The sequence below is a fragment of the Oculina patagonica genome, chromosome 2 (assembly GCF_052425735.1).
Source record: "Oculina patagonica isolate OP01 chromosome 2, crgOcupat, whole genome shotgun sequence".
Taxonomy (NCBI): Eukaryota; Metazoa; Cnidaria; class Anthozoa; order Scleractinia; family Oculinidae; genus Oculina; species Oculina patagonica.
In genome coordinates this window covers 37,640,143-37,654,639 of record NC_135759.1, presented here as the reverse complement: position 1 = coordinate 37,654,639, position 14,497 = coordinate 37,640,143, and the positions used below count along the sequence as shown (strand labels likewise).

The window sequence follows — 14,497 nt, the reverse complement described above, 5'->3', positions numbered from 1 at the left end:
TGGTTTCAAATTGTGGTATAAGTTTTGAGTTATAGCTATGTTTTCGTCAGTCGGTACAGGTTAAAAAAGGTCTCACATGAGAACGAGGCTGCATTTGCCACTCAATTTATTCATAGAAACTTATTCAATAAGAAAATAAATGTTATCCAGATAACTGATAGGACTCTATGAAAGTCGATTTTATGGAAAGCACCACAGCTTGCAAAGAAATCACATGATATTTGTACTCGTTTTGTGTGACGAGTCACAGCATTCTCATTTTCTGTTACATAGGAACAAAAACTTTTCGCTCACGTTCACCTGCAAAGTATTTGCTCTTTCAATTTGCTCTTTCCACACTAAAGAAGGGCAATATTTTTAAAATTCATCACTTGCTGACGTTAAAAATTTAGTGAAAGCCGTTAAAGTGGCGCCTTTTAACTGAAGCCTCGCTTTGGTGTTAAAAGGAAAACGAACAGTGATAATAAACTTGGTTAGGAAAAAACAATATTTTTGTTATTCATTTCGTGTTGTTTTCACAACACGACAACATTAACCAACATGAAGCAATGATCAAATGAGATAGGGTGGTAGAGGGTAAAAAAGAACACACTATTAAGTGGACGTTTGGCCAAAAAATTTGCGATGCAGCTGCTTGTAAACTTCCATGCACAAACATACATTTCCTTGAAGATAGCTTTCAAGAAACAAAAAAAATGATATTCAAGACTGTTACGTTCATTACGAATCCTGCCTGCTCTATTCCCTCAGCCCTCGTACGTTTAAAACTAAAAGATGTATAAGCGACGTAGCCTCGAGATTTTTTCTGAAACTTTGAGAAGAAGATCTACTTTATGATACAAAAATGTTAATTATAATTATAGCAATTTTCCCCCGTGAATGTTTTGATGTGCTGAGCGTTTGCCTGGGAATGACGTATAGGTTAAGCCTATTTCAGCTTTTTGACATAATTCTTCGTTTCAATCACGACGTTCCTGACTACTTTTTAGGCACTAATACAGAATGAGTAGATTCAGTAGCCAGCCATTATCATTCTGGGATGAATGTTGCATTTTTTTTACATTATTTTCTGACTTCGTGTCTGAAATAGTGACATTTATGATGCAATGTTGAGGTAAAAAAAAAAATAATTCTGTCATACGTCGTCAAAAACCAACGAAAACCATCAAGAACAAACAAAAAACAATGCAAAGGTTGACAAGATATTTCAGAATAAGTCTTAAAAAATTATTTTGCAGAACGTGACTGTCAATTATAGCTTTCGGCCCTTCATTGCCCAGAACACACTCTTACCTTGTAAAACAAACTAAGGGCTACCTGACTAAAGGAAAATAATTTTGATGTGTCTTACTAAATCAAGAATCTAAGTGGAAGATTGAATGACGTTTATTGAAGAGACTTGCTATTCTGTTTCTTTTGACACAACATGACTCATCCGTAGTACAAGTTAGGCAGCCTTGCTTGGAAAGAGATTCAGGCAGAAGCTCCTCCAGCAAACTCCGTTCTCGGGTCTACCCTGCTGCTTCCTCCAACCATACTAAGATTTCTTATATAAGCCGGCGTTAATACGTATGAGTTTCCAAGTATTTTGCTTTTCATTATCAATATCAAAGTTTGAAGAATCGCATCCCAGGAGTGAGAAAGCAGGATGACTTTTCACAACTGTTTACCAAACATTTTGTGTACTTGAGTGTATTTTGTTTAAACTTTAAACACCGTCCGGAACCACAGCTCTTGGCAGCCAATTTCCTTGCATAATGAGTACCAGTACATCACTCATTCAGTATCTGGCGATTGAATGAAAGCTCTCGCATCATCTTTGGCATCATGTTTGGTGTGTGATAGAACCCTTCTGATGGCTTTCTCGTTGTTTGAATCTAATTGTCTCATAAATTTTGGGCTTTCTCTTTTTCAAAGAAACTGCAAAATTTATATTTTTACACTCAGTAGCAATAACAAGGTTCCTGTTTTACGTATATTTTAAGAATCAGATTGGGAGGACACGAGATTAGTCCTGTTTTTCGGTTTTAAAATATATATACAGTAAAAACCCGCGGGTAAGAACCTAATAGTTAAGAACCTGTTAGGCTACAATTTGGAAATTAGACCCCATTTATATTAGAATCTATTTGGCTACAAATTTGGAAACAAGTTGTTATTTTCTAAAATTGATTAAAAATGTTTTTTGGGAAGTTTGGACAAAGCATAACTGTGCATATGTATAATGTCATATTCTAAATGACTAGTGCTTTTTACATAAGTACTTTAAGCAAATTTTATACAAGGAATAGGCCGAATATCACAAAAAGTTCTATAAGCATCAAAGTAATTTTTCTTTAGAAAATAAGAACTTATTAAAAAACCTGAATAGCCTTAAATAATTTGTGTTACTACCATTTATTTAAGAACCCGTTTAGGCTAATCTGGAAAAAAATAAGGCTCTTACTCGCAGGTATTTCCCTGTATTTAACTTAAGGAAGTGATGTATGTGGGCCATTAATATCAATTTCAATGTTTTTAGCTCATTCTCCAGAATGAGTAATAGAGTGATACAGATGTTGACGGAAGTCTGCGTGTACAAAAATTGTGTAGACCGGAAGTGATACAGATGTTGACGGAAGTCTGCGTGTACAAAAATTGTGTAGACCGGAAGTGATACAGATGTTGACGGAAGTCTGCGTGTACAAAAATTGTGTGGACGGAAGTGATACAGATGTTGACGGAAGTGTGCGTGTACAAAAATTGTGTGGACGGAAGTTGTAGAACGGAAGTAATTTTATATGCTACCCCTGCCCCCTTAGTAACGCCAAAAATAACTTCAGTGAAGCTCAGATGCAAATGTGAAAAGAAATGAAATCATATAGTGTAATAAATAAATTAACATCAAATGACAATTTCGGAACTACTGGTCTACATAAAGCTACGTCAACTACGACTACGACCCGCACGTGTCGTTATTACAAAAAATTATCAAATGTATATTTTCATTTTTTTTCTTTTCTGAGACCCCTTAACATGTCCTCGGCCCTGACCCCAATCTGTCTATGTCCAGCAGAAAGCATAAAGAGCGATCTTAAAAAATATTCAATGGAATTTTTTTGGTATGTTTGAAGTAGAGTTGGTTTTGGCTCGTGACGTGACGCAGCTGATGTTCACCCGCACGCGACCCTGCACGCATTTCTGTACGTGCACAATGAACCAAAAATAAAGTTACGTCAACTCTCTTTTTTAGAAATGTACGATCTGCGCACGTCGCCGAAAATGTATCAAATGTATATTTTTTATTAAATTTCCTCTTTCTAAGAACCCTGGACACGTCCAAGTAAAACGATAAAGAGGCATTCAAAAATTAACTTATGACGTTACGCAGTTGATGTTCACCCGCACGCATTTCTCTATGTGTACAATGAACCAAAAATAAAGCCACGTCAACTCTCTTTGTAGTAATCTCATTTCCCGTGACTCACGTCATCCGTTTTACACTTCGTGTTCGTGCGCATCTTCTCTCAAATTTCATTTGCTGCTCACTCCATGAACAATGATTGTCACTGCCCGGTAGGTGCGTGCTGACAGAAAAGTTATTCAAAACGCAATTCAGTAATTTAAAACGGTAACAAATATTCATTTCATTTCTTTTCACATGTGTATCTGAGCTTCGTGGAAGATGTTAGCCTGCGTAGCTGGCGGGAGTCGAGTGCGAGTGCTTTGCTTGCTTCGAGCGGGCGAAGCCCGCGCGTGAACTATTTAGACACTATCCAACCAGAAGAAAGCTCGTAACCACAATGTCCACACGTTTTAGCAGTAGAAACATGTTCTTCAAATATCGAAATTATATTTGTCAAGAAGACGAAAAGCTTTAAGATCGATTAAAGCGATGTATTGGTGAAAAATATTGTGAAAGCCCTTTCCGTGTTTAATTGTTATGTAAATATTCTAGCTTTTCTGTCTATGTTGTTGTTGACTTTGTACATTTTCCATCAATAATAGCGCTAAGAAGAGCAAACAAGACTGGATGTCTTCGGATGTCTCGTGTTTGCTGGCACGGAAGGGTAAAGGAATGTGCATGCATGCAAAAAACTTGACTGTTTCGCAATTCCTCCCCGCGTAATACTGATTCTCGACCTAGGATCTTCTCTTCTTATCATTTATATTTTTATTATGCTTATCGTACCGCGATCCGGAAACGAAATACTATTTCTTTTTTAAATAACTGCTTGTGGACTTTTACGTAGCGGGGAATGGGGCCATGTAAAATTACTTCCGGCTGCCTCAATGGACTTGATCGCTTGTGTCAGCGCGTGTTAAAATACGTGAAAATACGTTTAGGGTCCCTAAGGTCTAAACAGCTCGGCAACTTGATTCACGTTGCACCATTTTTAGAAGTTGTGAAATTGTGATTTCATTTCTTTTCACATGCGTATCTGATTTTGACTTTACAGGGGACTGTACTTGACTTAAGTGGACTGTACCAGTACATTTTCATTTCCCACCACCACTCCCAAACCCTACCCCCTCCCCCCCCCCCGAAAAAGGCAGAAGAATGAGCTGGTTCTAAATGCCCTTTGATTTTCTCTCTTCTTTTGCTCTGCATCTTTGCCGGATAGATATTGGTCAATAACGATCAAAGACAATGTTCTCCCCGCATTATTGAAGTGCTTTGAGGCAAACGTATCAGATGTTATTAATTCGGACGATTGGAGGCTTAAAGTAAGCCATACCGCCAACCAAGTAAGAGCCTAGTTTTGCTGGTCATATTGGAAGGCTTGGTTAAACCTTCCTCTAACCCACCCCCCGGGCCCCTCCCAATCACCACCCCTCCCCCCTCACAAAAAGGTCTCATTAAGACGAAAGAGAAGTGATAAATTTGTGCAAAAATTGCATTCTGGCCGCGAGAAAGCCTACACAAGGTTTCTATTAAATACCAAATATGATTCGAAAGATGGTGCGAGAGCTGCAATCTTGCGAGACACTGCGGTACTTTAAACCCTTATGTGCTGCCCAGTTAAAAGCTCGATTCGTGAGAAAACAACAACAAATTTTGGTCCCTGAGTAAGGCTCAAAAAAGATGCCATGGCTCGTCCTGTTGAATTCTGTGAGACGACTTGAATTGCAAATGAAGGCGCTGACTGGGCAGCACAAACGTGTTTTATTACTTCTTTATTTAAGTGGGAAAGTTGCCATAAGACTTGGAAAATTGTTGTGGATTGTAGTTCCCTCCTTTTTTATGCATTTCCTGGTGCTTTGAACTCTCGTGCTGTAACTGGAAACCAAAACGCTCAAACAGTTTCAGTTTATGTAGAATCAAAAACTAAGATCACTTAGGGCGGTTATAGAAAGCGGCAGAGGTAGACGAGAGAACAGCAAACAAACCAAAGCTTTGATCTATAGAATGTATTCATCCCGAAGGAGAGCTGTTTGTACGTACTGCAAATGGGCTTTGCTATGTCATTTACTGTAAAAAAAAAAGAACATTACAGTATGTTCCTGAAGCCTAAGTCATTCAGACTTATGTTTGAATATATAACCTACAGCTAGTAAAGACCTTGCCATAACCTGTTGGGCATGGGTAGAAAAGTAAAAAAAAAAAATGCTGCACTGTACGGGGGACCACGAGTGCCGAACCAGAAATAGAATGACTGTTAAGCGACTATTTGTGACCTGGTATTTATGATATTCTAGGCGTCATCACGACCGTTTACAGCTGCCGTTTATAGCTTTTAAATACTAGACAAGTACTAACAAAATCTAAGGTGGAAACTTTCTAAATCTTCTTCTTTAAATTGGGTCTGAAAGGTCTTGTCAGAACATAGTTTAACATTATATTTATTTTCTACGCTTCAATTGAAGACACCTGCATGTATTTTAAATATTTTCTTGTGGGTAAATTTCATTAAACATTGCTTCTTTCTTTACCAAGTTTAATATTAATTTTTCTTTTCCATTAACAAGAAAGCGAGGCTTCAGTACAAATACGCTACATTAACGCCTTTGGTCAAGGTTTTTATTTCAGCAAGTTATAAATTTTAAAAATATTGCCTTTCTTTAGTGCGAAAAGAGCAAATTGAAAGAGCAAACGGTTTGCAGATGATCGTGAGCGAAAAGTTTCTGTACCTATGTAACAGAGAATGAGAATGCTGTGACATGTCACACAAAACGAGTACAAATATCATGTGATTTCTTTGCAAGCCGTGGTGCCTTCCATGAAATCGACTTTCATGGAGGCCTATCAGTTATCTGGATAACATTTATTTTCTTATTGAATAAGTTTCTTTGAATAAATTGAGTGGCAATTTCAGCCTCGTGCTCATGTGAGACCTTATTTGACCTGTACCGACTGAGAAAAACATGGCTATAACTCAAAACGTATACCACAATTTGAAACCACAAACTACCTAGCGTGAAAGAGGAGGTTTTAATCTATTAAAATCCGTTGTCAAACCTTTTCAGTACTCTTGAAGCGCAAAACATCATTTCTGTGCTCCTAGCTCCCGGACTAAAACGAATCCAGTTATAATAAGAACGATTTTTACCAAAATGACTTAACAGTTATTGATCTAAAGTTCTTGTTAGAGTGAAATCACAAGTGGAGCTTTTTCAACTTTGTATAAAATTTAGACTTTTATTTCCTGTCAGAGATTTTCAATCATTTAAATACTAATCGAACTGATCACACTTTGCGTGGTCGAAACACCTGGATAATGAAGACAAAGGACTAGAACTAGGCTACCCAAAGAAAATGTACAAGCGCGCGAAGGGATGAGAAAAACAAAAAACAGATTCAAAGTTGTGAATGAAACAGCAAAGCAAAAAATAAACTTGAAACAAAGGAAAAGATGGATTTTTGAAGAACAACGACGATCTTAGACTTTTTTCAATTCAATTGAATCAAATTTGCGAAGAAATAGACGCGGTTTTTTTTGGAGGTGTTACGCGTAACAGCTAAAGAGGCTCGCTGTGGAGTTTAAGATCTCTGTAGAGTTGAAGATTCAAAACTGGTAACGTACCTTACTTGTTGTACCTGGGTCCGCTCCTTCACCTAGCCTCACTAACCAGCAACTCTAGTGTGTAGGAGAACTGCAAAGGGTTAGTCGTTTTATACCGCTGACAATGACCTGCTTTTGACGTACGTGATTAAACACATGAATACTGAAAGAATTCACTTCCCGTCCTCGTTGCCAGGATAAAAGTTGTTTTTTGCGTTCTTAAGAAAAGAATTCACATCCTGTTTTTGTTTCCAGGATGAAAATTTTTCATGAAACTGTTGGTATCTCAGAAAAATTTTGTTATCACAAATGAAAAAAGCATATTTCCAGCTTGTCCAGCTATGGATTGCTCCGAACAACTATTTGGCGCCCTCATTAACAAAAAAAAACTGTTTAGCATGTAAGAAAAATTGTATTGATAACAGGTGCGCTAGGACAAGTGGTATTTTTTCTATTTGTTCATTGTATTAATTATTATTTTCTTGTTACTCGGGTAACCTTTATTTAAGGGATTTTTAATCGAATTTCGGGCTTTTCTTCAGTGCTTGTGCTGTATTTATTACTGTATTACTGGAAATTATTTAAGTGCAAAGTGTAAATTATTCGCGCGTAAATTATGATCAAAACATGTACTTAATCAGTTCTTTCAACAGTGTTATTTGCTACTTACACTCTGATTAGTATTGTCAAATGACAGTGTTTCATGTCTAGTTGACTTAACACCCTCTTTTACATGACCGGTGTCATGTCATATAACCAAGCTTTTTAGGGTTTCGAAACTTTAAGTTAAACATGTAGCAATTTTGTTTGCTTTAAATTGTAAATATAATTGGGAATGAAAAAGGCCCCTTATAATCTCGCAAAACGTCTGCCAAAAATAGTACGCCCACATATACAGGTCATTGAGATAGATGACAAGTTTACAAATTCAAGAATATTTATTTTTCTGCCACAATAGTTTGTTCCATACATGCTGCTTTTCATCTGTTTTTAATCTGTTCTTCTACCGGTGTTGCTTTTTGTATATCAATTAATTCTCTCTTCCGATAGTAGTAGAAATAGTTAAAAACAGTTAGAACCGAATAAGGAGCTTGATGTGTTATTATTCAAAAGAACAATCATTATTATACATCATTCTAATTAATATTAAAACGATTTCTGCACTGCATGTGCAAAAAATAATTATCGCTATTTTCTTGACCCAGTGTTGGTGTCTTAGAAATATTTTTTATCATAAATCAGTAAACCATTTTTAAAGCTATAGATTGCTTCTGTAACGGAGCGCTTTGAGATTGGCTTAATTTGTAACAAATAATATCTTTGACTGCTTAGCATTGATAACAGATGTGTAAAGGCCCGTTTACGCAGGCCTGTGTAAACGGGCCTTAAGGGCTACCTAAGGGCTAGTGGTTTGTTATTGTCAAATAAACAAAGCATAAGATAAATGTGTAAAGAAATTGTCAAATTAGAGCAACTGAAATTTGAATATCCTTTGAGTACAGTAAAATAAATTCCCTTGCCATTACTTGGCTATTCAGCTATTTTGCAAGAATCAGTGTTTTCTAGCTGATCTAACTTTTTTAAACTTTTGTTCTCGTTGTGAACTTCATCACGTCTTAATTTCTTTACTCAAGGACACCATTTTGTTTTTGTAACATTTAACATCACGTGACTTAAAGCAACCAATGACCAAAAACCGTTGGAAGAGCATAAACAATGGTGTGGCACACGCGGTTTATTTTTTCCTTCGCGCTTCGCGCGACCCGAAAACTAACTAAATAAACCGCCTGTTCTGCAAGCTAAGAGTGAGCAAGGTTTTACTCAAAGCATTGGTTTGCTGTTCATAAGTATGAATAATAAGTTCAGCGCGCAAGGTTTTATGTTCAAGGCGTTGGTTTGCGTCTTCACAAGTGTGGATAAAAAGCTTAGCAAGGTCTTATGTTCAAAGCGTTGGTTCGCGTCTTACTTCACAAGTACAAATAAAAAGCTAAGCCAGGTTTTGGTTTGCGTTTTCACAAGTATGAATTGTGTTTAACGGGTTGGTTTCATGTTCAAAGCGTTGGTTCGCGTCTTACTTCTTAAGTATGAATAAAGAGTGAAGCAAGGTTTTTTGCGCTGGTTTGCCTCTTCACAAGTATGGATAATAAGTTAGGCGATGTTTAGCTACAGTCAGGGCACCTAAATAGGGCTACCTCGTAGTCCTCCTTTTCAAATGCTTATTTTTTTTTTAAATTTTTCTAAGATACCAACAGTTTCATGAAAAAATTCTCATCCTGCAAACGTAAACAGGATGTGACTTCTTTTCTTAAGAACGCCCACAATTTTTTATCCAGGTAACGAAGACGGGAAGTTCTTTCTTTCAGAATTCATGTGTTTAAACGCGTACGTCGAAAGCAGGTCATTGTCAGTGATATAAAACGACTAACCCTTTGCAGTTCTCCTAAACACTAGAGTTGCTGGTTAGTGAGGCTAGATGAAGGAGCCGTCCCAGACACAAGAAGCAAGGTAGGTTACCAGACTTGAAGAATCTTCTACTCTACAGAGATCTTTAATTCCACAGCGAGCCTCTTTAGCTGTTAAGCGTATCACCTCCTAAAAAGTCTCGTCTTTTTCTTCGCACATTTTAGTCTAGCATCGTCGTGGTTTTTCAGAAAATCCATCTTTTCTTTTGTTTCATGTCTCAGATAGTCTTAACTTAAACGAAACACGGCCCCGTAAGCTGTTTTAGCTTTAAGATTTTACCGTGAGTGAATAAAAGTTGCTGTTGTTATTATTAACTTATTCTGAGGGAATAGCTTTTGCTGGATAAAAGGACATTAGAGAGCTGAAGTATAATTGAATAACATAGAAAATCTGTTTTTTTATTTCCCAAACAATAAACATTTACAACTAAAAAGATAAAATATATATTAAAAAAACTAGTGGGAGGATAACAGCCGGGGCAAACTGAATTCCCATGTAAAAGCTGTTATCCTAGATAAAGCTAAAATTTACAAATAGATTCACTAATGACGAGAAGAAAATAAAATAAAATTGTTAATATCTATACTTTTAACGAATATACTAATTTAACACTGCACTAATCAAACACGATTTTGATCACTCAAGTTTCGCTGCCATCTGTGAGTTAACATTGATACATCTGTTCCAAAAATATGAAAGGTAGGTAACAAATAATTTACTAGCCTCAGTATTACCGACATACTGTGGAAATTGGAACAGTGTGACTATTTGCTAAACAGCAGGTCTAGTTTTGGATTCGTGTGGATCCAGAACTTTTCCGTGTAAACAGAAGGCCTACGGTCGGACAGGATCCATTTGGACTCTTTGGAAAATGTCCCTTGTAAACAAAAGGACACTAACAATTTTTCTTTTTTTAGTGTTTTTGTTTTACCAAACAAAGGTCATACAGTGTGGGCCTTGTCGCATGTCGCATTTGTAAGCCTCTCTAACTTTGGTTAGAAATTGTCACATAGCGTGCTAGAATTCTCTAACAAAGATGATGTGTAGATAATAATGCGATTGTTAGATTCTGAAAATAGTTTGAGGGTGGCAAAGGGCTTATGCGTGATACGTAAAATGTGCAAAAATTAGACTGTGACGCGTGAAAATAGGTTGAAAGAAACATGATCCATGAATTCTGCTTTTTCAAGTATACGTAACACGTAAATTTGGTTAAAACCTGTGCGTGAAATGGGATCATGAACCCCTCTCCCCCTCCCCCTTTGCTACCCTCTTAAAACTTTCACAGTGTTCTTTTCTCATCTCAATTTCAGGTTGTCTGCCGTTATTGTTGTTGATTGCACTGAGCTCAGCTGTTTACGCAAAGAGGAAAAATTGTTGCAAACAGATCAAGCCCCTGTTGGAGGAAATGAAAATGCAACTCGATGAGCTTCAGAAGACGGTGGAAGAACTAAAAGGAAACAAAACTAATGTTGAAAGTGAGTGCAGATTGTGTTAGCAGTTTTTATTGTTTTGATACTAGTCTGTATAAAATCCCACGGAAAAAAACCCAAAAAAACCAGAAAATACCGGAGAAGTTTGTAGTTGAAAAGAATGGAGAGAAACTACGAAGTTTCTTCGAAATCATTTACTGGAAAAGTTGCTGTGGAATTTAAACATAAAAACCTTTTGAACTAGTGAAAGTTTTACTAAAGTTGCCCCCATCTTTATTTAATTTTATTTACAATCAGTAATCAGAGTATCAGTGTCGCCTTAAATAATTGTTATTGGAAGTGGTCAAAGCACTGGTCCTAAGTCCATGTACTACCCTAATGATGTACCCTTCATGACAAATACTACTTAAACGGTGACGTATTAGGCAATGTCCCGAACTATTTTAAGAAAAATTCACAATTAATATACAATGTTATTTTTATTTAGATTTAAACTTCATGCGAGACATTTTCATTTTCTTGACTGTGTAAAAGACCGTTCTTTGGCAAGAAAATTGTATAAACTGTAAAATTGTATAATAATAATATTATTATTATTATTAAAATTAATGAGCGTCAAAAACTGTTAATAACAATAAAGAAGCGCACTTCTTTTGCAATAAGGACGGTAAAGTTTCTTTGTAGTAAATAAAATATAAGCGGGAGATCTGTATGGGCAGTTACAATGGCGAGCCGATAGGCGAGCCATTGTAAACGCCCATACAGATCGGACGCAAATATTTTATTCTACTTGTGAAATGAAAACAATAAATTGAATGCAAAGTATTGTTATGCGAATCAGTAGAGATCTGTATCAAAAGTTAATGAATACTAATTAGCTGAGCAGGAGTTTGTATCAAAAGTTAATTCTATTGATTGATTTGTATGGGGGTTTACAGCTGTGTACATGTGATCTGAATACTGTGCTGGGATTGGTTTGCACCCTCATGAATTATTAATGATTTTTACAAGGGTTCTTATTGCATATTTTAGGTGTGTGTCCGGATAACTGGATTCCCCTGCATGGCTCCTGTTACAAGTTCTCTTCCATTGCCTTGGGGTGGAATGCAGCAAAATCCGCCTGTGGAGAACTCGGATCCAACCTTGTCGTGATAAATTCACAAGCTGAAATTGAAGCAATTACCACAAAGATACCAGAACCAGACACTCAGAGAACCTGGATTGGTTTGCACAGGTTTCCTAACGACACGTCTAGCTGGATGTGGGTTGACGGATCACCACTAACTTACACTTACTGGAATAACCAAGAACCTAACAATGCTGCTGGGAGAGATTATTGTGTTGAGATGTATTCAAGACAACATGGATGGAAATGGAACGACCGGCCTTGTTCGGCTGCATTACCGTACGTTTGTGAAACCAAAGGTACATGTTGAATTTGTGGCAAGTTAACTTTTGAAAGCAAAAAATATTTTTGCTATCTGCTCTTTACATTAACTAACTTTTAACAGTGTTCAAAGTGGTAGGTCTAGTATTTCTCTTGACGATCTGGAGACCGAAAAACGAAGAGAAATATTTATTTGGCACACAGATCTAGATAAGAGTAGTTTCTTTTTATCAAAATGAGCTCCTCAGCTTTCTTAAATATTATATATGTAAAATAAATGGGGAAATGGACAGAAACTATGATCCGTAGTAAATATTACTAGATTACTTATAATAACCGAAGAAGAACGAGGACGATAGGATTTAAAAAATTTCGTAGGTTTGGGGCTCCTTTCGCGTGCGTCTTGGGGCGCATGCGGGAGCCACGCTGTTAAAAGAACATATAAAATTGCATGAAACGAAATCGAGCATAATGAAATTTTAAATAAATAATGAAAGAAAACTAATTACTGTTTGATGCCTATTATGAAAGTAATGAGACCAGAAAAATCTCTTAAATTTCGATGCTTTTGTTTTTCTTTACAGTTTCCAACAAGTAACGGTGCTGAGTTGGACAAATGAGAGATGAAGATAAGACCATAAACATTTTAAGAATTTTTTAAGCTGGTGTCTTAATTTTCAAGTAGTTTACTTCAGGACAAAAAGAGAATTAAGCCAAATAAAAGGTTCAACCTACAAATGGCTTTTGGGTTGTTAAAAATTCAGTTTATAGATATCGTAAAGTGGAGTTTTAAGGATTGCTGTATCTTTTAACGTGTTGTTTGGTAAAGGGGTAAATAAAATGCAATTTTAAAATCAAAGCTTGACAGTTTACAACAATGACCTCAACAACCAGCAATTATACCTACCAACTCATCCACCATGTCCAATTGTCCCTTAGCTTTGTAGGATTTCCGGGCTCGACAAAGTCAATATATAACTCCTTTAATGAGAAATCCACAAATCCTCGCTTTCGATCCCAGTTTTCTGACGTGTTATTTTCTTGAATTCTGAGTGCAATCCAGAGACTTTCCAGTTACCAATTTCTTTTTGTATGGCAACATTATTAGACGAGACGTGTTTCGTTTTAATCAATTATAGTCTAGATAACTCCTGCATTAAAAGCCGCCATTATGAATAATCTGATCACACACCAATCTCGTATCCCGAGTCTTCTCTCCTAACTGCGCAAGCTTGAAAAAAACGCCCAACCCTCGCAAGATCGATTTTGATTGATTTGTAAAAAAATAAATAAAATGATACAAAGTAAATCACTAAGGAAATCGATTGAGCCATGTTTTTTGGCAGCAACAGAGTTAGTAGTTTCTCAAGAAACGGATGTGTTGCGTCGGCGCGCAGACAAGTGAAACACGTAGTTCATTAACAACAGGAAGTTGATGAAGGAAAACATACCGCCCAACGGATTTTAAAAAGCCGAGGTTTTCAGTTGGTGTAAGCCCGTTAGTGCTTTGCTCCGACGAAGGGCCACGCTCAAAATGCAGCTTTTCAAAATCCATGACGGCGGTTAGTTTACCTTTCTCAATAACCTGTTGATAATCAACAAAGTGTTATTGGCAGTCAGGGATGCACAATTCAATTTCCGGTTAGAACTAACTTTTCACAGTCACAACCTAGGCCCTTGAGTCTGCTTTTATTTTGGTCAGCAATCTCGTTCCCAGAGCCTGCGCTCCCCTTGACCAGCGGTAGGAAAATGCAAGGCTCTGGGCGATTCAAAAACCGGAACTAGGAGTTCCTGGTTTCGGTTTGTTTGTGTGCATGCGCTGGAGAGTGTGGATAAGACGGACAAGTTTTCAACAGCCAATCAGATTCGGCTGTCTTTTGGCGGGCTTTCTGACTGGTCCAAAGGTCTCTGTTCTTGGTGTCGTCCAAAAGAATCGCGACCTCTGAAGACGAGATTAGGGGATGCTTTCCGTTAAGCCGAATATTTCGAAAATGTCGGTCGGAAGTCAAATGGAAAGATCCGTTTCTGTTCGGTCTGACCGGAATATTCCGGACCACCTCCGGACTGAGATGGTCCACTTTGACCGGTCTGACCGAAATTTACTGTTCCATTTTGTCAAACTGTTCAGTTGTCTTACTTTAGTTCAGTAGCTTTTTACAGATGCGGGGAACTGAGGAGAGGACTGATGAAAAATGGAAAGGACCGTTCCACTCGGTTGGCCCGGATTAAGC

The 14,497-nt window shown here is 37.2% G+C and overlaps 1 protein-coding gene across 1 annotated transcript; it reads left to right on the top strand.

Moving 5' to 3' along the window:
- The first annotated feature begins 10,834 nt into the window (after positions 1 to 10,834).
- LOC144642061 (C-type lectin mannose-binding isoform-like) lies at positions 10,835 to 13,090 on the top strand. Its single transcript, XM_078501060.1, has 3 exons — positions 10,835 to 10,924; positions 11,912 to 12,304; positions 12,851 to 13,090. The coding sequence occupies exons 1-3, from the start codon at positions 10,855 to 10,857 to the stop codon at positions 12,862 to 12,864; spliced, it is 477 nt and encodes a 158-aa protein (XP_078357186.1). The 5' UTR covers positions 10,835 to 10,854; the 3' UTR covers positions 12,865 to 13,090.
- The last annotated feature ends 1,407 nt before the right edge of the window (positions 13,091 to 14,497 follow it).

Coding starts and splice junctions, on each gene's coding strand:
- LOC144642061 (XM_078501060.1), top strand. CDS start 10,855: ATGAAAATGCAACTCGATGAGCTTCAGAAGACGGTGGAAGAACTAAAA. Junction 10,925..11,911: donor AAACAAAACTAATGTTGAAA/GTGAGTGCAGAT, acceptor TGCATATTTTAG/GTGTGTGTCCGGATAACTGG.